The sequence below is a fragment of the Pelophylax lessonae genome (genome assembly GCF_965119305.1).
Source record: "Pelophylax lessonae genome assembly, chromosome: 6".
NCBI lineage: Eukaryota > Metazoa > Chordata > Amphibia > Anura > Ranidae > Pelophylax > Pelophylax lessonae.
In genome coordinates, this window is record NC_138773.1 from 279657796 (window position 1) to 279684630 (window position 26835).

Below are 26835 nucleotides of genomic sequence, written 5' to 3' on the forward strand. Positions count from 1 at the left end.
ATGCACACATAGGCTGTTATCAGCAGTTTTGGAAGGGGCGTTTTCTGGCTGTAAAAAAAATCGAAAACTAGTGGGTTTTGAGTGCCGTTTTATGAGGCCTAAAGCTAAACTCCAGGCAGGTATAAAATACACAAATTATTGCAGCTCTATATTCATTATTATACATCTCAGAGATGGAGAAACAGAACCAGGAGCCAATGAGTTGTGTTGTGGTGCACATGTGCATACAAAGAATATGCTGATAGGACCTGTACACTAGTGTAAGTGTAAACAAGTGTAAGCAACGAGTGTGTGATAGAGCTACTTAAATCTTGGTACTGGATGGACAGAAACACATTTCCTTTAACCACTTTAAGACCGGAAGGATTTGCCCCCTTAATGACCAGGCCATATTTTGCGATTCTGCACTGCGTTATTTTAACGGACAATTGTTCGGTTGTGCGACGCTGTACCCAAAGAAAATTGAAACCCTTTTTTTCCCGCAAATAGAACTTTTTTTGGGGGGTATTTGATCACCTGTGCGATTTTTATTTTTTGCGCTATAAACAAAAAAAGAGCGAAAATTTTGAAATAAAAAAAAACAATATTTTTCACATTCTGCTATATGACATTCTCAAAAAAAAAATTTAAAAATCCAAATTTTTTAACATTTTAGGCCAATTTGTTTTCTGCTACATATTTTTGGTAAAAATCGCGGTGATCTGCGATTTTTGTGGGACTGTGACATTGTGGCTGACAGATCGGACCCCTAACTGACATTTTTGACACTTTTATGGGGACCAGTGACATTACTACAGTAATCAGTGCTAAAAATATGCACTGTTACTGTAATAATGATACTGGCAGGAAAAGGGTTAACCCAGGGGTGATCAAAGGGTTAAGTGTGGGCCTAGGGGAGTGATTCTAACTGTGGGGGGGGGAGCGTGGCTTCTGAAATGACCATAGAGACATGTCATCCTATATAGAAGGATCACTTGGGCTCTATGGTCATTGCAGGGAGAAGAACGATCGGCTGTTTACAACAGCTGACCGTCCTTCTCTCTCAGCGGCGAGCGATCGCGGGTGTCAGGCGGCAATCGGAGCCGCCTGACACACGCATCGGCTGCCCGCTGCCGAGTGGGGGCGGGAGTGTGCTTGCCCCCTAGCTTCCCACGTACAACCAATGTAGATCTATGTCAGTCTGCTCAGGAGAGCCCCCCTGCCGCAGTAAATAGGCGGCGGGTGGTCAGGAAGTGGTTAACAGATAAAATGGCTTGTTAACATTTAAATTGTGTATATTTAGCTGGTTGTCTGGAGTTCAGTGTTTAAGTAATTAGTAAAGACTCAAAACTTTTAACATACCTGAACCAAAGAAATGTCTATGTTTGGTAACCTTTTCAAATGCAAATTGCTGTAGAATCTACAGAATGTTAAGTATGGTTTTGTTTCGTTAATTTTGAACATTGTATTCATTGTTCTGTTGATAAATTAGTCATTTATACAGTGGTAATATATTATGAAAAATATCTCTAACCACTTAACGACCGCCCGCCGGCCCACATTGTACAATCGATCGATGTACTTCCAGGTTTGTGTTCCATATGTGATCCCCCAAACTGGCTCCCACAATGATTGTACACAGTGGGGGCCCATCAGCAAGTCCCGGCCAATGTACATTCACAGCCGATAGCTCTGTATTGAAATTCAACACAGAGCTCTGTACACAGGGAGCTATCTGTCAGTTTCTCATGCCTGCAAAGGAGGGATGAGAAATTGAGAGATTGTTAGTAAAAAAACAGCAGACTGTACACACATTACACATAGCTAGGCACAATGATCTCCCTAGATGTTAACCCCTTCCCAGCCAGTGTCATTAGTACAGTGACAGTGAATATTTTTAGCACTGATCACTGTATAAATGGCACTGGTGAGGTCTGTGGCTGTAAGTCAGTCCCCCCCCCAGCATCAGTTAGTGTTGCAGTCCCAATATAAGTAGTTGATCGCTGCCTTTAGTAGTATATAAAAAATAAAAATGGCAGCATATATACACCATAGTTTGTAGGCGCTATATCTTTCACGCAAACCAATCAACATATACTTATTGTGATTTTTTTTTATCAAAAACATGTAGCAGAATACATTTTGGCCAAAATTTATGAAGAAATCAGATTAAAAAAAATTAATTGGATACATTTCATAGCAGAAAATAAAAAATATTGTTCTTTTTTTTTGGGGGGGGGGGGTTTGTTTAAATCGCAAAAAAAATTTAAAAACTCAGTGATGATCAAAAACCACCAAAAAAAGGCTCTATTTGTGTGAAAAAAATGCTAAAAATTTTGTTTGGGTACAGCGTTGCATTATCACGCAGTCGGCAGTTAACAGTGCTGAATAGCAAAAAATGGCCTGGTCATGAAGGGGCAAAATCTTCTGGAGCTGAAGTGGATAGAATATTTGCTACCAATGTTGTACAGTTAATAGAGGAAAATGTATCAATTTATCAATTGCATAATGTATGTGCTGGCTTTTCTTACAGAAAGAATATAAGAAAACACTGGAGCTTGAAATTAAAGGAAAAGGTCTATCATCGGGCATGGAAACTCCAGACTTCCAGAGAGCAAAGAATGCTACTGATATTGCCAGCCAGGTAAGTGCTGTGGTCTTTAGCAAATTATTTACCAAGTTTTACCCGTCAAATGGTATGAATACACGTTGCTAAGCTTTTTTGTTTAGAATTCTCTACTTTTTTAGAAAGCCTTTAAACTGTATTACTTTTCCAACAGATAAAATATAAACAATCTGCTGAAATGGAAAAGACCAGTTACACAACTGTTGTAGATACACCAGAAATTATCCATGCTCAGCAAGTCAAAAATCTTTCAAGCCAGGTGGGTATAAATTCTATCACTAATCCACTTCATGAGAACAACAAATCTATAGTTATTTTTGCTTTTCTCTTATTCTAACTATGAAATGTATTCATATAGTAAGAATTTGTTTATGAATTTTTCATTTTGAATATAAATATAGGGATCCAAGTGTTATTAAAGTGGCAATCACATTAATAGGACATTACTGAGTCCTATAAGATTTCATATTTTTTAAAGCGGAGCTGTGGTGTGTCTTTGAGAACCTTGCCATAAAGTGCAAGCAAGCACAGCTCCTCGCACCTTATGGCAGACTTATCTTTGGGTTTGCCTTTCTCCATGGTGTACAGGTCCACATGTCCCGTTGCCACTTGGTGTGCTGCCATTGTATCTTCTCTGCCACCATCTTTCCTCTTTGGCCATTGGGTATCCACTGATGGTGTAACTGCTGTGCATGCATCATTATGCTGATGTTACATTGTCCTGCCATTTGGGTCTATTTTGCAGATGCCAGCATTGTAAACTGCAATGTGCATGCACCACAGGCAATGTAGACAAAAAAAAGAAAAATTACACAATTTTTTTTTTTTTTTTTTGGCAGAAGGGACATGCAAAGTCTATTTATATTTTAAAATATGTTTTTGTTTGATTTTTTTAAATTGATGTTTTATACATTGGTTGATATAAAATACATATTTGTAGCCCTGATAATTATTTACAAAAAAACTATATATCCCTGTTTGAGCAAATCTGTCAGCCATTTTAGTTATTTACAATTAGTTGTCCATTCTAAAAAAGCAGGTATCATGAGGTGCCTGCTAATTCCTTTATTAGCCCCTCCCATGCTTCATTTTTTAATTTCTTTTGGATACACAGCTTATTTGGAGCTGTTTTTAGTCCAGTCACATGATGTCCCTTGGTACTCTTCTTCCTGTAGAAATAGTGGCATGTCTGTAATGTAATGTGAAGAGCGCAGCTATGTAATGATTACACTTCATTGTTTTTATGCATCAACTTTTTTGAGTTGAGGCAGCTTGAGGATGCACCCCCAAGAGAGGTGTCTTTGGTGTCTTTTGCTCAAAGAAAGTGGTTTGATTGATGCTACAATGTGTTATATTTTTATTGCAATGTTGTTATATGACTAGACTATGGTTCAGTCTTCTTCATTTTAATCTTATCGTGTTTTTATTAATGTGACTTCAATAAAATGAATTTTTTGTTTATGATGTGTCAACTGTATTGATACATTTGTGTTCACCCATTTAGCAAACCTCATTACCATCCCCTATTTTTATAGGTGCAGAGGAGGTCTTCCTTCATTTGGTTGGACATCACCAAACCCATATTTTATTTATGGTTTGATTGATGCTAGTCATCATTTAACCTGGGAAAGGTGTTGGCCAAGGCTAGAGGTGGATGCAAAGGGGAGCATTTTAGCATGGGGAGGGTGATTACTGCTTAGGAAAATTTAACTACAAATATTTAAACTATTTAAATAAAACTATTTTGTTGATTTGCTTATCACAACTTTTCAGTTTCAGCTTTTATTATTGTTTGTTTTTGTTGCTTTTATTACTATTATTTATACTCTAATTTTATATTTCATGTTTTACAGAAAAAATACAAAGAGGAGGCAGAGAGAACCATGTCTTATTACGTACCTGTACTAGACACACCTGAAATGCAGAGAGTCCGCGAGAACCAGAAAAACTTTAGCACTGTAAGTCAATTCTCTCCCATGACTGCATTTTGTTTGTTGAAACAAATTTGAGAACAGAGGAAACGTGGAAAAGCAAATATAGCACTCAGTTCTCACTTTTGCACTATAGTCCAGATTTAAACTGATAAAACTGTTGACTAAAGCAACGTCTACAGCGATCTAGGCAACTATCCTAACCACATGTACTGAGCTGAAGATGGGAAGACCTTCTGCATGTGTAGTTACTAGAGGACGTTTTAGGATGAAGACATTGTCAGACGTGCTGCGTATAGAAAACTGCCATTAGTCTGCACTTGATGTCTCTTCTACTATTTACTTGGAATAATAGTAAAGAAGGGGCACCGGATGTACAAAAGAATGCAAGTTTGATGGAAAATTCTTAGGCGTTTTTTGAGAACAGCGAAAAGTCTATCAAGCCAATGCCTTTCAGAAGAAAAGGGCTCTCCCACCTTCAGGGCTGTTGCTGCATGCTATTAAATGGGAATGATTCCCATGCCGGTTATATATTTGTTAAGTTTCAGAGGTAAAACTGACAAAGTGACAGCTGAGGTTCCAGGGGTTTGCAAACCGCTGGAAACTCAGCTGCCACTTTCTCTTGTTGCTATTCCCAATAAACACCTCCTAATTTACCATTAAACTTGTATTCTTTTAACCATTGGACATGCCTTCTTTACTACTATTCTAAGTCTACATGTGGAAACTTATTATATTTCATTTCAAATAGTTTTCGTTATTTTTTCGTAACAAACGTTCATTTCCATATAAATACAATAACTACATTAAGGCTGTACAAGAAAGGCAGCAGCCCAAGCCCTATAAGGGTTCACCACCAGTATCTCCCATTGGACAGGACCTACTGGAGGGACATCTCCTTACTCACCCACACAATCACCCAGTCACGATCAGTGACTGATCCATTATTCAGCACAAATGAGATACTCTTCTACTATTTAGGAATTTGATGAGGCAGGTGGTAAGGTTACTGAATATTGATGACCAAAGTACATTTATCCTTTTAGCTTCTTGGTGTGCAAAAAAATCTTACAGTATTTTTTTTTTTATTCTTATCAGAAATGTCCTAAAAGTGATTTGCAAATTAGCATAATTTTTTTCTGATTATAACAAGATTATGGTATATTTTTACCTTAAGGCAATACAAATCTAATTATACATCATTACAAATACCATGAAAAATAAATATTCCTAAAATTGTTTTTTGCAATTGTTGTGAGACTGACTTCAGCCATAGTTCATATTCCAGTTTGGCCTGGTTGATAAGTGAACTGAATGATATAGCTAGTTCAAATAGAATGTTAAAAAAAAGAAAAAAAAAAAAGGAAAAAAAATTACTGCAGGGAAATCACAGATTTACAGAGATACTGTAAAAAGCTAGCAGATGATTCTGTTTCCCAGTGCAAATCCAAAACTGCAGTCAGTGCTTTGTCATATTGGTATTATTCTTTTTTTTTTTTTTTAAAGGATTTTTAAAATCCCTGCATGGATAATGCTTATAGGGGTCAGTTTGCATTTATAGATGGTTTTATCCAATGTTCCTTAAGAGGACAGGTTGGGAGAAGTTTCTGACCTCTGTTTCTGTTTGGGTGGAGCCACTTGATTAAATAATGTATACCCATTTTTTACTGTTACAGAATTAACAAATAAAATTGAGGCTATTACCTTAACTTTATTGTTGTGGAACTTCTTCATGCAGCCACCAGCTTATGTTAGTTATAAATCATTGGGAAATGCTGCCTGCTAACTGTTGTAGTAGCGGCATTTCCTGTTGGGGAGATGGATCCCTTAAAACGGCTCCTCGTAAGTAGGGTGTGCTAATGTCAGTTAGGAAGCCCTGCATACTCCACGTCCCTTTTCCTCTGAAAGTTGAGGATCAGGGCACCGGGAAATTACACCACACAACTTCAGTGCGAAATTTCTGAAGACAGAAGAGAGGTAAGTAAAAAAAAAATAAATACAAACAATAATGGGTGACTGCAGAGAGGTGGAGAGATAAGGTTTAACTAGCCTGTTGAAGTCCAAATTTTCATCAATTTCATAATCTTTGAAAGGCCATACTGTATATTTAAGACAGGTAAACTACAAGTCCTAAGGTCTGTTTGCTAATTGTCAGCTATGTTTGGAAAATGTGTGCAAATGTTGATTTCCTGTCTCTACACTTGACTGCAAATGGTTGTGTTAAGTGAAACGTGATACATTTATGTTACTTCAAATGTACCGTTGTCGTTTTCATTAAAAAGTATTCTTCTAAAATGGGAATACTTTATTATGATTTTCGTTAAGTCTGAGAACCTTCAGTGTTCTGATTTTGATCTTGATCTTCCTCCAATAGCCAAGTATTGACAAACCCTACACTTCTCATAATCTAGAACTGTCTTTTTTTCAAATGAATCTTAACAAATTCTACTCTTTTCTTATAGCTACAGTACCAGGGTGACCATAAACAAAGTAAAGGAAAAGTCACAGTGGTTAAAGACACGCCAGAAATTCTGCGTGTTAAAGAAAATCAAAAGAATTTCAGCTCGGTATTTTGTTTTAAGATTCTTTCAGTTCTAACACAAATAATACCAAATTAAAGAAAAGAAAATAGTCTAACCTAGGCATCTTCGGCACAAGCTAACATTAACGGCCACTGATTTCATAAGCTACTGCTTTCTATGTCTGCAGTTTATAAACACCTTACCAAGCCATCACAATAGGCAATGTTATAGTGATAGGACACATTTTGGAGTCTGATCAAAATTGTCTTAAGTCTTATATGTGTTTATTGTGTTGGGTCTGTTTGTGCTGGATCTTTTTTGTATTTTAAAATGGAACTCCAACCAAAAAATGTTTAGTTTTGGATAGTGTAGAATGATTATATTCTTTATCAGGTCAATATTGTTGTTCATGCTTAAGAAACCTATGTTTGCCCCAAAGATACAAACTACATTCATGTTGACTGCTTCCTATTTCTGAAATGCATTCTCCATCAATTTCTCAGGAGGTCCATTTGGTCTAGAGACACCAGCAATAAAAACCTGACAGGGCATATGCCTTTTCTGAGCTATAAAAAAAAAGTTCTTTATGGAGTCCCGCTTTTGTTCGAATTGTATTGTCTTTGCATGCTTTACCACTGTGTTTGTATATGTCAAGAATTCAATTTTCATATGCACAATATATAAAATGTTGACCACTGCTCTTTATCTTAAATTAGTTATAAGATATAAAAGTAGACTGAGCCGAGGCCAACAACTTGCAGGGTAACTAACATAGCATCAGCCATGCGGCACTTTCAGATATAATTGTAATTGTTTCAAGTGTTTCAAATTCTGAATCTGTTAAAAGTTGAATTTGTTATGCTATCCTTTTCACCAGTCTCAAGCCTTAAACCAACAACAAAACCAAAAGTTGTGTTTATTAACCTGTTACCTTGATTCTAACTTACAAGATACTGTACAAAGATGAAGTTGGAACAGGAACACCTATTGGGCACACCCCAGAGATGGAGAGAATTAAAAGAACACAGGATGCCATTAGCACGGTACAAAAAATAATAAAAAAAGAAAATAATAAAAACATAACAGTAATAATTTTAATATAGGAATTATTCAAGCTCACTAGCTGCCCCCTTCTAATAACTATAATACTATATAATACTATAATAATAATAATAATAATGATCTAACAACTGCCATACTAAGATAGAAAAGTTGTCTACTTTATAACTACCATTATATTAACTTTCTCTAAATAAAACTGACAAATAAAAAATATGGTTACAACATTCTAAATCTGTAAATATTTTTTATATTGATTAATATATTTAAATAGTATATTACTACTTAACACAAACAATGCTAACAATACATATCTTGAACTGATATTCAGCTTCATTATACATTTTTACTCATATGATTATATATGAGTAACAATTAAAAGTAGAATTGTGGCCAGACTAAAGATATTCACATATATGCAAATTTTTAAGAAATCAGCATATACATATTAAAAAAAGCCCTCAATCACCTCTGTGACTGCAGCCATTATAAAATAATTTTAAAGTTTCCAGCGAAAGCTTTTGAGTTTTACTTCAAATTTCTCCTTTCCACTCTGGCTTGGCTTATCCCTGCAGGAAGCGAGCCTTCTAATCTCTAATGTAAATACAGGGCAAATGGGATGATGAAAAGAGAAAAGCACTTACCCCTGATATTAAAAATTAAATGCTCCTATTGTTATCTTTGAGGATGAATTGTTTCATAGTGGGTGTAATTATAAAGGTGAGTGAGGGCTTATTTGAAAGCTTAATCATTGCTTGTTAAAACTATATAAATGCTGGAATGCACATAGTCTGACCATAGTTCTACTTTAAACTGACAGAGTTAAAAACAGGCACCAAAAGGTGACTACACATCCCTGTTTTTATCTTTCTGAGCACTCTCAGAGCTCCCAAACAAGGGACCATACTAGCGCAACTTTGGAACTAAAAGCCATCATTTGCATACTGAGTGCTCGAGCTTTGGGGCACTAAGGAAAATAAAACAGGTATGTTCAGGCACCTCTTTAAGATTAATCTTGACTTCTTATGTTATTTTTAACTTCTAAAGAGAACGCAAGCATATTGTAATTTAATTTGTTGCAATGGATCAGGAGGTAATAACTTTAAACCTAATGTATCAATGAGTACATACTAGAAGATACAATTTTCCTCAGCCACCAGATTTAAACTTGTTTTAAAATTCTAAACATAATTAATGGCTATAGGGAGATAATTCCAGGCACATTCTGAGCTGAAGCAGAACTGATTCACTAGCAGTTTACCAGAAAGTGTTTAAAAGCACTAAAAAGATGGTGCATCAGTTCAGTAGATAATTGTGTCATTGTTGATAACCTAGGCTGTAGACTAACTGGGGATTTACTAAAACTGGAGAGTGCAAAATATGGTGCAGCTCTGCATAGAAACCAATCAGCTTCTAGGTTTTATTGTCAAAGCTTAATTGAACAAACTGAAGTTGATTGGTTACCTTGCACAGCTGCACCAGATTTTACACTCTCCAGTTTTAGTAAATCAACCCCACTTGGTCTTCTGCTGACTCAATTATGGGTATGGTTGTCAGTAAATAGTAAGCCATACAATAAAAATCTTGCTACTTATATGTTCACAAGCTGCATTATCACTGATGTCACATATTCTAAGACATAGGTTGGACTTTCATTGACATCCCTAGTCTGTAGTGAGCAGGCAGACAGCAGTTTCTATAATGTTTTTAGTGTAGTAAGAATAAATCAAGACAAAAGGTAATCACAACTCGGATACGCGCAACCCATCATGATACTAAATACTGATGTTTTCATGAATTGCATGCATAGTCCATCACATACTGTGTATAAACATACATGCAGCCATGTATGGAACTGTCTTATGTGCTAAATGTGCATCATTTTTGTTTCTCCACTGTGTGTAATTTCATAGATAAAATACAAGGAAATTGTTGGACAAGGTACTCCAATTTCTGACCTTCCGGAAGTGAAACGCGTAAAGGAGACACAGAAGAACATCAGCTCGGTAGTGGCTGATCATGTTTATACTTTAGTCATGGCTTGCTGGTGCCCCTTATGCTCTCCCTTTACTAAAGAGCCCTTCATATCCTTAGTTCCTTTCTAATGTCAGCACTACTCTCATGTCTCACTGTCTTTAAGTCATAGTAGATGTGTTAGTTTGCATTCCTTATGAAATGAACAGAAATTATATTAACAGTTAATTACATAACAAACTAACTGAAGGAATCCCCCCCCACCCCACCCATTACTATTGTCCTTTCCTTGTTACTGAAAGTCGTCCTAACTGTATTTTTTCTGATTGTATTCATTGACCAGTATTGTCAGGAGCATACTGTATTTATAAGATTTATTCAATGTATTTTTTCTGCATTTATTGGTCACTAATATATAATACTTTACCACTACTAGTATATATTACTAGTTGATCGACCGTTAAAAACAACCTAATTTAGAATCATGTTACAGTGGGGCAAATAATTATTTGTCCACTTACAAAGAAATGAAGAGTCTATCATTTTTTTATCATAGCTGTATTTTAAATGATAGAGACAAAATATCAACCAAAAATCCAGAAAAACACATGATACAAATGTTATAAATTGAGTTGCAGTTCAGTGAGTAAAAAAAGTATTTCATCCCCAAGCAAAACATGATTTAATACTTGGTGGAGAAACCCTTGTTGGCAAGCACAGAGGTAAGACATTTCTTGTAGTTGGTTACAAGGATTGCAGACATCTCAGGAGGGATTTTGGTCCATTCTTCTTTACAGATATTCTTTAAATTCTTAAGGTTTCTTGACCGTCGCTTGGTAACTCGAAGTTTCAGCTCCCTCCATACATTTTCTATAGGATTAGGGTCTGGAGGCTGGCTAGGCCATTCCATGATCTTAATGTGGTTCTTCTTGAGCCACTTCTTTATTGTCTTGGCGGTATGTTTTGGGTCATTGTCATGCTGGAAGACCCACCTGTGACCCATCTTCAGTGTTCTGGCTGAGGGAATCTCATTCAAGATTTCAGAATACATGGCCCCGTCCATTGGCAGAGAAACAGCCCTGAGCATAATGTTTCCACCTCCATGCTTGACTGTAGGGATGGTGTTCTTAGGGTCATAGTCAGCATTTTCTTCCCCCAAATATGGCAAGTCGAGTTAATGCCAAAGAGCTCAATTTTGGTCTCATCTGACCACAGAACTTTCTCCGGATCCTTCTCTGAATCATTTAGATGTTCACTGGCAAACTTAAAATGGGCCTGTAACTTGTGCCTTCTTGAGGAGGGGGACCCTAGGGGCGCTGCAGGATTTCAATTCATAGCAGTATATTGTGTTACCAATTGTTTGTTTGGTGACTGTGGTCCCAATTGTCTTGAGATCATTCACAATCTCCTCCTGTGTAGTTCTGGACTGATCCCTCACTTTTCTCATGATCATCCTTACCCCATGGTGCAAAATCTTGCATGGAGCTCCAGACCGAGGGCGATTGATGGTTATTTTGTATTCCTTCCATTTGCAAATAATTGTTCCAACAGTTGTCTCCTTCTCACCAAACTTCTTGCTGATGGTCTTATAGCCCATTCCAGCCTTGTGCTGGTCTACAATCTTGTCCCTGATGTCCTTTGACAGCTCTTTGATCTTGCCCATGATGGTGAGGTTTGAATAGAAGAAAGAGATTCTGTGGACAGATGACTTTTATACACATTGCGAGTTGTTGTTAGGAGCACCTTCTTAAATTGACAGGACCATACTGTGTACCACATGAGCACATATTCTAGCCAGTCTGTTGGAGCCAGAATTATTGTTGGTTGGTAGGGGATCAAATACTAATTTTACTCACTGAACTGCAACTCAATTTGTATCACGTGTTTTTTCTGGATTTTTGGTTGATATTCTGTCTCTATTATTTAAGATACACCTATGATAACAATTAGAGACCCTTCATTTCTTTGTAGGTAGGCAAATTTACAAAATCTGCAGGGTATCAAATAATTATTTTACCCACTGTATATGCAGTAGGGATAATTTTTTTTTAACAATTATATAGCCATGCTGGCACCGGGGTGACATTAAAAAATTTATAAAAACATGCCTTTGGTAGCAATGCCAAGCAGTTCCTTTACATTGGGAAGGCCTCCAAATTGCTTGTTAAAAATATGTTAACAAATAGGCAGAAGAGCACTGCATTCCGAAAAGGCGCAAATATGTATTTAACTAAATCAAAAGCAGATCTGCATTTAAATTTGTTTTTAACAAATGTATTTTACTGATAATCTCATGCTGCGTTTTACACTCTAAGGCACAGTGGGAGTTTATTTTGTAGAAATATATCACTGATCATGTAAAGCGTTAAACCTGTACTGAAAAAGAGTTGAGGCTGTCAATAGGGATAAGCAGTACTGAGAGTTTTATTATCCCTAAACATTTAGTGAAATAATTGGGATTTTAACACATTTTCACCATTATGGTGAAATGCATTTAGGTAATCCTGGGCCTGTTCTTCTGCTAGAAAATGACCCCCCCCCCCCAAAAAAAAAAACAAAAAAAAAAAACAAGCAATTCTAAAAAGAACTTTAATATCGCATTACACAAATAACTATTAATTACACAAAGAAAATGAAAAGTACTTTGATTGGAATGAAATAAACGAAACTACCCTGAATAAAGAAAAAATCCTCTAAAAAAAAAAAAAAAAAAAAAAAGAGTAGTTACCGAATTTCACTCTGAGATCTCCTTTGCTAAAATTACCTTGCTCATCCCTAATTGTTAGTGCTGACCCCTCTATCTGAAAATACTAGTTCTCTGGCTTCATGGCTTTCTGGGCCAGTGACTGCAGTTTTATAGATTAGAAATTCTGACTTTGGATTACCTGTGTGAGGTCAGTAACTAAGAAAATACTAGAGCAAGAGACAGGTAAAATACTACTTAGAATCCATGGCAGCTAATGTATTCCTTTCAGTATGGATTTTCCTTAATGTTTTAGGTTTTGGAAATGTGTGGAAACAGGAATAATACTGAATTTTACCTGTGACTCCTTTTAAGGTTTGTGTATACTGGAGGTCTACTCCTTCCCATTTAAACTGTTAATAATTCAGGTGGGAATAGAAAAAAAAAATCACTTTTTCTTTTTAAATGGTGTATATGTATCAGCACTTGAGGACCTTGTGCAGTGTTAGCTAAACATTTTCCTCGAGTAGTGAGTAGAATTTACCAATTTAATAGTACATAAGCAAAAGAAAGCTACCTATATGCACACATCTCTTAGAAATGTTTTAGGTCTTTAAAGAATAATTTAACATAGGTATTGGTGCTATTTTGAGTGATCTTTTGTGTCTCCAGGTTTTGTACAAGGATAGCTTGGGGCAGGGCACCCCGACACCCGTGACTCCAGAAATGGAGAGGGTCAAACGCAACCAAGAGAACATTAGCATGGTATTTTCAAATCTGAGAAATTGGTTTAAATTCCCTCTAACAGCAACATTTTAATTATTGACATTATAACCATCACTGGTCATTTTTTCTATTCAAATGTATATTAACATATATATATATATATACCTCATAATATTTCTAAATAATTACATTAACATACTTTCCCAGAAACCCTAAAACATGACTAAATAATTAGTGGTTAATGTAAACCTTATAAACCTATATCTATTAAAAATGACATTACTTACTTTAACTGGGTTGTGCCATAGCAACAATCTATTGAAGTGATTATGTTGCTGGGTTAGAAAAAATGTAGCAAAGTAACACCTGCAAAAGAAGAGTTTTTTACTTGCCTGTCCTCCATCTGTTTCGGCAATCTTCACTTTCTTACACAGCAATTGATTTTTCACACCAGGCATTCTTCCTGGACCCCTGCTGCACACTGTGGTTCCTTATGTCACTGCTAGATACCAAATTAACACAGGGGTCAGAGGAAGGAACCACCACAGGGCACGCAGGGGGATGTAGGCATCTTACACTCCCAAAGTTTTGAATGTGGAGATTTTTTAGGCAGAGCGTAGCTCTTCAAGAGAGTGAAGATGAAAGCAACTGGCGGTGAGACATGTGAGTACAAAGCCTCTTTGTTTGCAAGTAAAACTTAAACCCAGCAACAAAGTTACTTTAAATGAAATATTTCACATGTGAACCAGCTCTCTACTGACCTTTCCGTCTATCAGTCATTGCTCAGAAACTATTTAACAAAGCCTATTTTTTTCTAAACAGCTATGTGTTTTGTTTTCTTAAACATCAGTAATATTTCTGGGGTACCTTCTTGTACCATCAGGTTATGTACAAAGAAAACTTGGGAACAGCAACACCAGTGCCTGTGACTCCTGAGATGGAGAGAGTTAAGCGCAATCAAGAACATATTAGCTCGGTATTTTCAAAAACTAAAAAGATGCCTCTAAAGTCTCACTTAAAATCCCTCACTATAACATCTTTAACTCTGACCTTAATAACCTAAGTCGTAAATGATTTACCCTATTAAATTTCTATTCACACACTGCAGTTAGATACATTTCAACCTCATAACATTTTTAACATTATTCTCCTTGGGGTTGATAAACTGCAAGGGAAATTTCCCTTAGCTTAGTGTATGAGGTGAACCTCTGCTGACTTCCATTAACTAGTCATGTGCAAGCAAAAAAAAAAGCTAAAGGCAATCCTTACTTTATACCTTATTGCTCTGTTAACTCCCATTCCATTATTTCTTAACCAAAAAAAATATTTTACTATGTCTACTATAATTACATTTGTGACTTTTAATCTCTGCTATACAACATCCCTCCTAATTCCAGAACTTGCACTTTTTCTTCAAAATTAAATAACTGAACATGCTTTTATTGCTAAAACCACACCATTCCCCCCACCATTTACCATTAAGTTAAATTATCAATTAATTTTTCTACTCGTCCTATTTAAACACTGTTTCCATTACTCCCTGTATGTTTTAAAAGCTATTCTGCTAATCCCAATTTTAAATAACTTTTAATTTTTTAACATATTTCATCACTTTCCAAAAAAGAATCACAGCTTTTATGCTTTTTTGCATCATAAAATCTTTTGAAATCCTCTCTTTAACATAATCCAGAAGTATGCCTTGTGTTTGTGATCCTTCCCTATTTTTTACCATGTGTCACCAATATATTGTTTTATATTGTCTATCTTTCGTTCAGAATAACTATCTTTTCAAGGTAATTATTTTCTTAAAATAATTTAGAAAATGTGCTTAGGATCTTTGACTCTGAACTGCTCAAAAAACAAACCTCAAATAATATATCTAGTATCTCATCATCTTTCAAGTTATCTTCTATTTCATATATTTCAGATATAATTATCTCAGTCCTTAATCCAATTCTTGAATTTTATGTTAAAAATATTAATCCCTTCAATAAAAATATCTTTAAAAAAAAAAAAAAGATTTATCCCTGCATACTGAACATAATTCAGTCAAGAGCTAAATATACGTAACTTCCACACGACTCCTGGTTTGTCTCATCTTTTCAAAGTATACTTATATTTCTTTACAATCTGACTATTGACAGCTCCACTTTTCACATCCTTGCCAGCATTTCAAAACTATTCACAGAGAATAGTCTGGAATATCATCCTGCATAAATTGGGTCTTTGTAGGACACAATGTGCTCCTATCTTCATCATGGCATGTTGCCTGACTTTAATTTAATTTGGTATAATATTTCAAAAGTAATCAAAGCAGTGTTCTATTGCCTTTTTTTTTATTTAGCTCTTAATATATTTTCAAGAATGGGGTTGTGGATGGATGGGAGAAAAGGCAAGCTATTGGGCTGCTTAAGGCTCTACTTTGTTCTGCTAAATACACAGAATATTTTGAGGCTTGCTCTTTCTTTAGTTTTTGGAATCATCAAAAAATGATGACAAAAAGTTAAGAGTAACCCAAAATCTGCAAAATGTTTAAAATGGTTAATCCTGCCTACCTTTATAACCTGTAGGTTTTATACAAAGAAAATCTGGGGAAATGTACACCCACTACAGACACTCCAGAGTTGGAGAGGGTCAGACGCAATCAAGAAAACATTAGCATGGTACTTTCTGCTGAATATGCTAATAACACCAGTAATAACGCCTCAGTTTTCCCTTGACAGTAACTTAATTTACAGTTTTGCTTACTCTAATTTTTATTCGCTTTTGTACTGGGTTAAATCAACCCAAATTCCTCCAAAATCTCCTTCCAAATAATAATCTAGATATTTTCTGAACAGCTTTGAGGGTGTTATCATATAAAATTCAGGTCATCTGGTGCTTCGGAAGAATTAGTTGGCATATGAGATAAAATTTCTGAATGGAAAAAAAAAAGAAACAGCTTTTATAACTGGCCTGTACAATTTCTGAACAATGAAATTATTGACAATTTGATAATAGCAGCAATGTTATACTGCAGCAAACATGTTTTTGCAAGTTGTGAATATGTATTTCTGCTATTGCTCCAAGCCTAACAGTATCTTCTCTTACAACCTCCTCCTCCTATGTGCAGTTATGTGACCCTAAACAATAACACAGCAATATATTATGCTTGTATGTACTGTGATATATAAATGCTTCTTTGTACACTGTAGGTGTCATATAAAGAACATTTTGGAAAAGCCACCCCAACACCTGTAACCCCTGAGATGGAGCGTGTTAAACGCAACCAAGAAAATATTAGCTCGGTATTTTTATGTAACTCAGTCAAGGCATTCATTCCTAAAACATATTACTTAATACATAATACTTAATTTGTGCTGTGTATGCCTATGTTAATCTAATTGCAAAAGATGGATTTTTGTACCTAAACAGAGTAAAAAAAAATATGGTTAACATTTTGAAAACTAAAATATAACATTATTTTCCTATTAAAATGATAACACTTAAAAACTAGAATATTAATGAATATAACTTTGGACTTTTTATTTTCTGTTGGAAGAGGCCTTTTTGCCACCAGTGTCCTTATTGGGAAGATTTTCCCTTACTTCCTGTCCTAATTATTTACTGTTTCTCAGGGGATGACAGAGTGTCAACAGGACAGAAAGTAGGAGAAGGAGAAAGTTAAGCAATAAAAATGTATCCTCACAGAATGATCCAAAACACAAAACATAACGAAAAACAATTGGCTAGATATAAAGTTTAATGGGGTTTTCACTATTTAGCTGGCAATTGGTCTATTACAGACTCAGTACTTATGCTTTTCTATCTTAGTATTTTTTAGCTATAAGCAGAAGTATTTTTTTTTCACTAATATGTACAGTATGCCTTTAAACTTCTTGCTGTATTCTTTATGATATACAGTATAGCAGAACTAAGTCATTCTCAAGAACAACAAAAGAAATCTACCTTAGCATTTTTTTTTTTTTTTTTTTATAAATGTGAAGTTATAAATATATTTGGAAGCTATGATGAAATACTGTTGCCAGTGTGCATATTCAGTCCATTAGATGATTGGCCCATGAAGAAAGGAAACCATAGGGATTAGGGTCGATATAATCTGTGATGCAAAACCACCCAAACCTCTCCCCGACTCAAAGTTTGGATTAATTTGAGTATATTGTAAAGTAGTAACTCAAACAAAGTAAATGCAACTATTTAAAGTATTGTTAGATATTAAAGCTAGCTGACCTTGCCTTTTCCATCCAAACTAGAGAACAGTTTTTTTGTTATAATTGCCACCTGACACACCTGGTTGAATAATTTGGGTCAAGTCTGTTCTAGGAGTATGTGGCTGCACTTGCCTGCTTCATAGGCATTACCATGTATGCTAAGAGCAGACTTGGGTGCGTGTGTTTGGCAGAGCCAAACAGGAGAAAAGCTTCAGGTTATCTCTGTTTTTCCAACTGATCTATGTCCAGTTTGTAAATATGAAAGCATTCATCAAGAACACAGGGGGATGACCTCAAGCTAGCACGAGGAAAGTTCCAGGGTAAAGTTAGAAAGTTTTACTTTACCAAGAGATTACTAGATTGTAGGAACAATCTTCCAGCAGAGGTAGCGAGTCAAGACAGAAGTAAACAAACATGCTTGGAACTGGTCTGTCCTCGGACTAAAATGTTAAAAATGGCAGACCCTATGGACCTCCTAATCTTTTCATGGTGTCAATCTTCTTTGCTTCTATGTTTCTAGTTATACAGCGATGTAACATTTCAAAAACTCCCGGTAGAGCGAATGGTACTGAAGCAACTAGTTACCATTACAATAGAAATGTTATAAACCAATCACCTTGGTGTTAAACTACAAACATGACTAATACAAAGATGTAGTAATATTAACTTGTGGTGCTAAAAGAGTAATAAGGAAACTACAACAATCTAATATTTGTTAAATAATTAACTTGTTATGTTTAACAATTTTCTAAGAAAAACAAATCTGTAACTAATTTCAAGGTTTCAGTCTTTCTGACAATCAGGTAAGAAATATATAAGTGTCCTGACCCCAGTGGCTTGTGCTCTAGTAACCTACGGTTTGTTGTTCAACTACTGCTTTTAATAACTCTCCTACTACCCGGATAGAAAAAAAAGCCTTGTGCAGTCCAATCACTATTTGTTTCTTCACCCTCAGGTTCTATACTCTGACCAGTTCCGTAAGCAGATACAAGGCAGAGCTGCCTATGTAATGGATACACCTGAAATGAGACGTGTTCGTGAAAGTCAGCGCCATATTTCAGCGGTAATACTACATGCCATTGTTTTAGTTTTTTATGAGTAAAAAGGACTAATGTTTTACCTGCCAAAAGATTTTTCTGCTGCACTTTAGCTTACAGGTACCCTCCCCACCACCAACAAAAGAAAAGGGTTGTGGTGGGTGGATAAGGCTTCCACCCTCTAAAAGTCGTTACCTTCAGAGACGATTAGTGCTATAAACCAGATGATGTATGAAAAAAAAAAATGTTATCGAAGTTAAAATTCACTAAATAGCAATATCAAATACAAATGTATGTGAACACATTACATCCATCCCTGTTCAAAAGAGACATTTGTCTTCCCACCTAACTCCTACTCCCCAAATGATGTCTAAAAGTAGCCAGGAAAAATGAGTGGATGGGTCAGGGACTAATGTCCCAATCCTCTGGCCCCTCAAAACTCCAAAATATGTAAACCTCCAGAAAGGGCATCAAAATTGCAGTGGGGATAGTCAGAACGGTATCCACATGTGCAGATAGGCAAGAGGATATAGATGCATGAGTGTAAATTAATGACATATGCCACCATCTATGACTTTAAATAAGCATCGTCCTCTATTGGCAGAGCATCTAGAGTTTGGGAACACTAAAGCAACACTGCTTGAGTAGCTGGAAAGAAGCAATTGATGTAGAGACCGGTTAATAACCATTAGTCATTTCCTTATCTTAATGAGTTTGATGCTGCTCAATCATTCAATGTTGTAGGAAGTGTGTTCAAGCTTTAACTACTTGGACCAAATCATGAGGCTTAAACAGGACAGCTGGAAAAAGAATAGACAGAGACATCCACTAGTTCACAGGCATCTGTCCCTGGAGTTATACGTGCTGCATGTGTCAGCATTCACAAGATGATATACAGCTGTAGTGATATAATATATAACCCTCCCCAACACCATCCTTTGACTTGACAGTGAAAAAAGAAGCAGCACACTAATATAAATCTGCTGTCTCTTCCTATCAACATGTTCATGGCAGCACACCTGATTTGTTCCTGGTACTATTTCCCCTAAGCACTCTCTGAGCACTGCTGCATAGACTCTGTGAAAGACTGCAAGAGGCTGTCCTGGCATCAGCCTATTGGGGAAACAACAAAGAATGGACAAGATTTTTAAACCTGTCTGATAAAAATTCCCCCATGATATGTTCATTGAGAAGGATCCACTGCCAAAATATGAGATTGTAGCTAAGTACAGCTAAACCTGGTGATCATCCTACATGTACAGACAGATTTATATCAGTATAGTTTTACAGTAAAGATGGCTAATTATGTTTTTTTTTTTGTTCATAGGTGAGATACCACGAAGATTTTGAAAAACAGAAGGGAAGTTTCACTCCTGTGGTCACTGACCCAATAACAGAGAGAGTAAAGAAAAACACCATTGACTTCAGTGACATTAACTACAGAGGAATCCAGAGGAAAGTTGTGGAAATTGAGCGCAAGAGAAGTGAACAGGATCAAGATGTCACAACAGGTACTCGATAACATCTTCAGTTCCTCTGTTTTGTATATTAGGACCAGTGCCTTCAAGCTTCTCTAGGGAAGAGAACCCTTCAATTTGAAGTGTTACTCTGGTTTGATTGAACCTAAACTCCAGGCACAAAAACTTTCCGTTAAACATTTTCCCTAATAGCTGCAAGGGAAATAAATCCACATTGTGCACACCAAATGCCTTTGTAAACCTAGATATTACCTTATACATGTAGCAGTAAAATCATAACTGGTCTAGCCTGTGCAGAAAGCAAAGCTGTCGGTAGGATCCAGCAGGTCCATCAGTACAGGATGCCTGCCAAAAACTAGAGGAGTGTGGATACAAGATCAGTCACCCTGCAGAAAGGAAGAGGGTAGCGGTAAACAGGCTTTACAACAGGAAGCTCCTGCAAAAAGGCGCACGGCAGGACTTGTTTCATGATGGATTACAGTACAGATCAGGAAGAAATACACAAAAAACACTAAGATTTAAGTAAGCTGCATTCACATACCCTGGAAGCCTCGAGATTTGAAGTAGTTCTAAAGGCTAAACATTTTTTTTAAAAACCTTCTATGTTCTTCAGCCCTCCAGATTCCCCTTAATACCTACCTGAGCTCCCTCTGGATCCAGCGCTGTGCATGAGAGCATCGGCTCTCTGGGGACTCTCTCTCCTCATTGGCTGAGACAGCAGTGGAAGCCATGGATGTCAATCACAGCCAGTGAGCAGAGAGAGGTGGTGGGCCGAGACATGGTTACTTGTCTAGATAGACACGCAAATTTACGGCTTGGGAACCCCCATTGAAAGCTGCTTGCTCTGGGGGCACTTGACAGGAGGGAGGGGCCAGGAGCATCAGTGGGGGACCTAAGAACAGGAGGATTGGGGCTGCTCTGTGAAAAACCACTGCACTGAACAGGTAAATATTACGTATACGTTTTTTACATTTTTCACCTTTTAATATCACTTTAAGCATGTATATTGGTCCAGCAATGTGATGAGCTGACTCGTGGGCCAATAGGGAGGTGTGTGAGGCAGAAGAGGTGTGTCAGAGCACCATCTTCTTAGATGGGTTTTATAGTTACAAGTCAAATATTAGCTTTAGTGTAATATGTTTTGATGCTGTTTTTTCTTTAGTGCTCTAGCCATCTACAAATTCTTGTGAAATGTTTAGGTGATTTAAATTTCAGTTACTCAACTGTTTTTTTTTAATATTCATTTACAATGCATTATCTTTATTTTTTATTCTTTAGTTTAAATACTGTAATATAACAGATTGCAGGTTATGGATTACAAATTACAGAATAGGTCAGGTTCTGGTGTATATATGACAATCCAACTCATGTTTTTTCTTTCTGTTCCCCACAGATCTTAGAGTGTGGCGTACAAATCCTGGATCTGTCTTTGACTATGACCCAGCTGAAGATAACATACAATCAAGAAGCTTGCACATGCTTTCTGGTGGGTACCTTTCTATATGTCAGTGCTTCCTTGGCTTCATTACTTTGAATAATCGAATAATCTCCGTAAAAAAGATTGAGTTACAAAAAGAGAAATATAATCAAATTTTAAGTTACACTAAAAAAAAAAAAATAAATTTAGAAGATAAAAATGCCAAGTCATGTATGCGTGAAACACAAGGTGAAGCCCTACACAATCCAGTATACCACAATGATTATATTAAATGTGTTGAAGTTTGCAAATTTGTAAGTTTTTTAGATCTTGAATTTAGGTTCTTGAATTCCTGCATTGCTGAACAACAATCAACCTGTTGCCCATGCTAAATGTAAAAAAAATTGCAGAGCCACCAAAAAAGAACGGAATGAACCCCCAGAGATTCACATAACGCAATGTACGCCTTCCAGTGCGATGGTAAAACCTTCCTAGGAGGTAGATTTTTTAGTCTTTTACAGCATGGGAATCACCGATTCAGACAACCCCCTATCCTGCGACACCTGGCCTTCAACAGCCAAGCCGTTAAAGCCAGAGACTGTAAAGCAGGATAGAAGGTTGGCCCCTGGGCCAATAAATTATCTCTGAGAGAAAGTCTCCAAGGGGCAGGGGCAACCAGCCGTACCAGATCGGCGTACCAAGACCAGCGAGGCCAGTCTGGAGCCACTAGGATGACCAGATCCCTTCTGCCGCGATCCTTCGCAGAATTTTTGGCGAGGAAAGAGCATATATCAAAAGATACTGGCCCCAAGGAGACACCGGTGCGTCTGTGACGCCGGCCAGAGGATCCCAAGACCTTGCCACAATTCTCTGTACCTTCCTGTTGAAACGAAAGGCCAACAGGTCCACCTCGGGAGTTCCCAATCCAGAGACACAGCTAGACCTTAGAATGCCAGCTACGTTCCGAGCCGCCAGGTGCCCCGCTGGTGATAAACATACGCCACGGCTGTGACATTGTCTGGTAGATCCTTACCTGGCATTCCTGAAGGCGATTTGTCCAACAAGCCAGACAAATCCTATCGCCTGAAGTTCAAGTATATTGATCGGTAGTCTTGACTCCCCCAGAGTCCAGACTCTTTGAGCACATCCGTGCCCAAAACGCCTCCCCACCCAGACAGGCTGGCAACCCTGGGGACCACCGTCCAGTACAGGGTAAGGAAGGATTATCTAGAGACTGTGGTTCCTTGTCCCACTTGGCAAGAATCTGCCTTTGCAGAGGCTGGAGTGGAACTGTTCAAAAGGAACCGCCTCGAAGGTAGACACCATCAGGCACAGCATCTGCATGCAATTCCAGAAAGAAGACCGACTGCTGAATAACAGGAGCCAAGTCGCATCCTGCAGCTTTGGAGTTTTTGTTCTCCTGGAAAAAAACACCCTGGCTGGAGCCGATCCAGAGTCAGACCCAAATAGTCCAACTTGGTGGACGGAACCAGAGCAGATTTTTGGAAGTCCAATTTCCGACTTAGCTCCTACAGAGTCTGCACAGTAATGTCCAAGGTATCCTTTTAGAGACTCTGCTTGCAAAAGAAGATAGTCCAGGTACCCAGTACCACAATCCCCCACTGCCGCTACAATGCCAACACCGGGGCCAGCACTTTTGTGAACACCCAAGGAGCTGTGGCGACCAAAGGGTAATGCCATGAATAGAGCTTGCACCTCACTCACGGCAAGGGGAGGAAATGCTGATGACCAACATATAATGGAATATGAAGGTAAGCGTCCTTGATGTGGGGATGCCACTACTGTACGAATGGACCCCATTCGGAACTTCTGTACCCGCACAAGCGGTTCAAAGCATTGAGGTCCAGGATTGGACGTACCTTGCCTTCCTTCCTGGGAACTGTAAACAGATTTGACTAGAAACCTTGAAAATGTTCTGATTTTGGAACTGGAACAATCATCTCTTGGACTTGCACCGCTCCGAAGAGACCCCGCAGGCAGTCTGGGGACAAACGCAGATTGGAAGGAAAGAACCTCACTGGATGATAAGACCGAAACCTGATCTTGTAGCCGAAACTGAATCAGCTCGTGGACCCACCTGTCTTGAATCAGGAAGGTCCATGGGTCCGGAAAGAAGCGAAAACGTCCCCCCACCTCAGACACGGGTGAGGGCGCCCCTTCAGGCAGAAGAGGGCTTCTCTGCAGGTCTGGAAGAACCCACCCTCTGTGATGAGACTCCTTGCCCCTCTCAGCCTGTGGAAGAAGAGTACTCTTCCCCCCAGGAAGATCCAAACAGGATATCATCCAGGAAGATCCGCAGACCAGTATTTCAGTCATATCAGGCGCCGAAGGACCACTGCTGTCACGGACAGCATAGAAACCAAGAAAGCCGCATCCAGAGAGGCACCACAGACAAAACTGCAACCCCTAGACCAACTGGTCTGTCAGCTCGCAAGGGCAGGGGGAAGCTGTTCCCCCTCCAGATCATGGCACAAAAGCTTTGCCCACCCCGTTAAAGTCTGGGACACCAATGCTATGGTGAACCTATGCTATGGTGACCTGGTGGCCTATGGATCGAACCGGCCACAGGAAACATGTGGCGGACTAAAGTCTTGGCTCTCCCATCAAAGGGGTTTTTAAAAGTCAGAGACTCCTCCACCAGAATTAAAGTGGAGTTATCCGGCCTGAAACCCTGAGAATCCACCACGGGTGGGACTATCCATTTTTTTAAAACAGGGACTCCTCAAGGGGATACCGTCTAGCAATCGACATAATGCATTTAGGTCACTGACTCGTGACAATTTTGTCAAGTAGGCAGAAAAAAGGGGAGACCTTTTGCCGCTTTTGGGGAGCTGGGGGTACCAAAGGATACCGGAACTTCCGACGCAGCAGCAGCTGCATCCTCCAATTTTTGTTCAAAGTTGCCTGCACCGATACAATTAGTGCATCACCAGCACAGTTGCATGCGTGGCTGCAGTAGAAGAGGAAACATCCTCACTATAAGAGCACTCAAAGTGCATGGACGCAGACCCAGTAGGGTCGCAACATACTAAGCTCATCCTGAAACATAATAATCAGGATTGTTGCATAGACACAAAACAGGCAGGTGAGGGTCGCCGACTGCGATCCTGCAAGGGGAAGCCAACCCAGGGCCAAACAAAGGTGACCACCCCCACAGCGCCCCTCCTCCCACAGGGAAGGTGCCAAGCTGGCTGCATGGCCTAATAGGCCGCAGCCTAAATTTAGGTGGAGGCCCAGTCGCACAGATCTCATCCAAGGGAAGGCGGGTGGCCACAGGACACTCACTGGGGGACGCCCCCCCCTGGAGGCGCCCAGTCAGTCGGTAAGGCCCAGTAGGCCGGAATCCGCAGCCTTAATTTCTGAGGGCGCCTCCCGCTTGGGTGCAAAGCCCGCCGGAGCCAACTGCCCAGGAACAGCGGGGGGAGAGGGCGGATGCCCGAACGGAGGATGGTGGCTCCAGCCACCCTCACTGGGGCCTCCCCAAATAGCATCCGGCCTGTAGGGCACAAAGACACAGCCTAAATTTTCCGGCTGCGTGTGGCGCGGACCCGCGGATGTAGAGCCATCTGCTTCCCCAGCCCAACACAACAGCCGGGAGCCCTTAGGACCCCTGCCCTGGTCCCTAACCCCCTAGGTGTTGTAACCCCCAGGTGTGCGCCCGAGGAAGCTCCCCTTCAGAGCACATGGCAGAAGCCAGCCCAGAACCTCAAAGGAAGGGGGTGGGGGATGAGAAAGTACGAAAGGGGGGAATCTGGGGGGTCCCACGGTCCCAGGGAGGGGCCCACGTCTACCCCAAAACCCGCAAAGGGGAGAGGGGGAGACACTACTTACCATACTGTGGAACCTGGTGGGCACCACTCCAGGCAGCCCACCGCACCATCAGAATGGGGGTGCTGCGGGCCAGAGGCCCACTGCGACTCAGGCCGTGAACAGGTCATGTGCGTCCTCTCCAGACGTTTAATTTGCCGGCCAGCCCCCGCCCAGCAGATCTATGTCGCGCCTGACCTAGCGCGGAGCTAAGGTCGGGTCATGCTTGCTGGCGGGACTGGGGAGACCGTAAGGATCTAGATTATTCAGTCTGTCGCTCAGTCCAGCAGTTGATTGTAGTTCTCACAGGAACAGAAAATAATAAAAGAGAAAAAAAAACAGTTTTAAAAGGAAAAAAATGCTATGACCGGAGATCCCAGCAAGGAGCTAGGTCCTTACTCCTGACTAGGCAGAAAAAAAAACTGAGTGCCTCTGGCAGGAAGTGGGAGTATACCCCCTGGGACTGCCCCATAGGCGCTGTAAAGCTTTTTCCTGCCTAGTGTCCTACTCCTGTAGGAGGCAGCATAACCAAATGGTCAAGAAGATTCTGGAGCTGTGTCCGTCAATGAACGAAAGAGAAAAGGGGGTTTTACTCACTTGTCCTGCTGCCTGTCTTCCTGATCTCTGCTTTCTTGCAGAGCAACAACCTATTCATATCCAACACAGTTCCAGGTGTGTCTCCTGCTTGGCCCCCCACTGATCGCATGGTTCCTACTGCTGGCCCTACATCACTATGGGACATAGTGATGCTGCAGAATTTAGCAGAGGAAGCAACAGGTCTCAGTGGGGGTTGTAGGAATCTGACATTGCTGAAATTGTAGAATGTCAAGATTCTTCAAAAAGCCATAGCTCTTGAGCAGAAAATTGGAGGTATGAGTGGATGAGGTGGGCATAAACCCTCTTCTTTTGAAATGTATGCTTTGCAACTTTATTTTGTTTAATTTAGCAACAGAGTTACATTTATAAAAGCCTTCACATACCCCTGGCTGCGTGAAGTGTGGATCAATTAATTATCAAAGTACATAAGCAGTGAATGGGGGTTTAGGTCAGGTAACAGTACTTTGCTGTCCCCTCCTTTATTTTGTGCTTACATAAAAGAGTAATAGGCTGGCAGGTGTCATCTCATTGTTGGGAGGAAGAATCAAAATGTACTGATCTACTGAAGAGAAGGGTTTTCTGTTGTAAATGTTGAGAAGGAATTACTCCATAGTGCCTGTAGCTACAGATGTCAATCAGGGCTTCTTTTAAAGCTCATTTACTACTTTCTAAGAATGTGGTGATGTTTATAGTCTGGGCACCGTTCTACCTTAGGGGGAACTTTTATTCATTCTTTAGGGGAAACTATTATTCATTCTTTTAAATCT

At 39.0% G+C, this 26835-nt stretch overlaps 1 protein-coding gene across 1 annotated transcript in view; it reads left to right on the top strand.

Annotated features, from left to right (window-relative positions):
* NEB (nebulin) overlaps window positions 1–26835 on the top strand; it is a 284716-nt gene that overhangs the window by 245911 nt on the left and 11970 nt on the right. Inside the window, exons 129-141 of the mRNA XM_082261121.1 lie at window positions 2513–2623; window positions 2760–2864; window positions 4459–4563; window positions 6999–7103; window positions 8009–8101; window positions 10031–10123; window positions 13447–13539; window positions 14384–14476; window positions 16071–16163; window positions 16695–16787; window positions 18667–18774; window positions 20076–20259; window positions 21620–21712. Coding sequence (XP_082117247.1) covers window positions 2513–2623; window positions 2760–2864; window positions 4459–4563; window positions 6999–7103; window positions 8009–8101; window positions 10031–10123; window positions 13447–13539; window positions 14384–14476; window positions 16071–16163; window positions 16695–16787; window positions 18667–18774; window positions 20076–20259; window positions 21620–21712 — 1369 coding nt within the window. The remainder of the gene's footprint in view (window positions 1–2512; window positions 2624–2759; window positions 2865–4458; window positions 4564–6998; window positions 7104–8008; window positions 8102–10030; window positions 10124–13446; window positions 13540–14383; window positions 14477–16070; window positions 16164–16694; window positions 16788–18666; window positions 18775–20075; window positions 20260–21619; window positions 21713–26835) is intronic.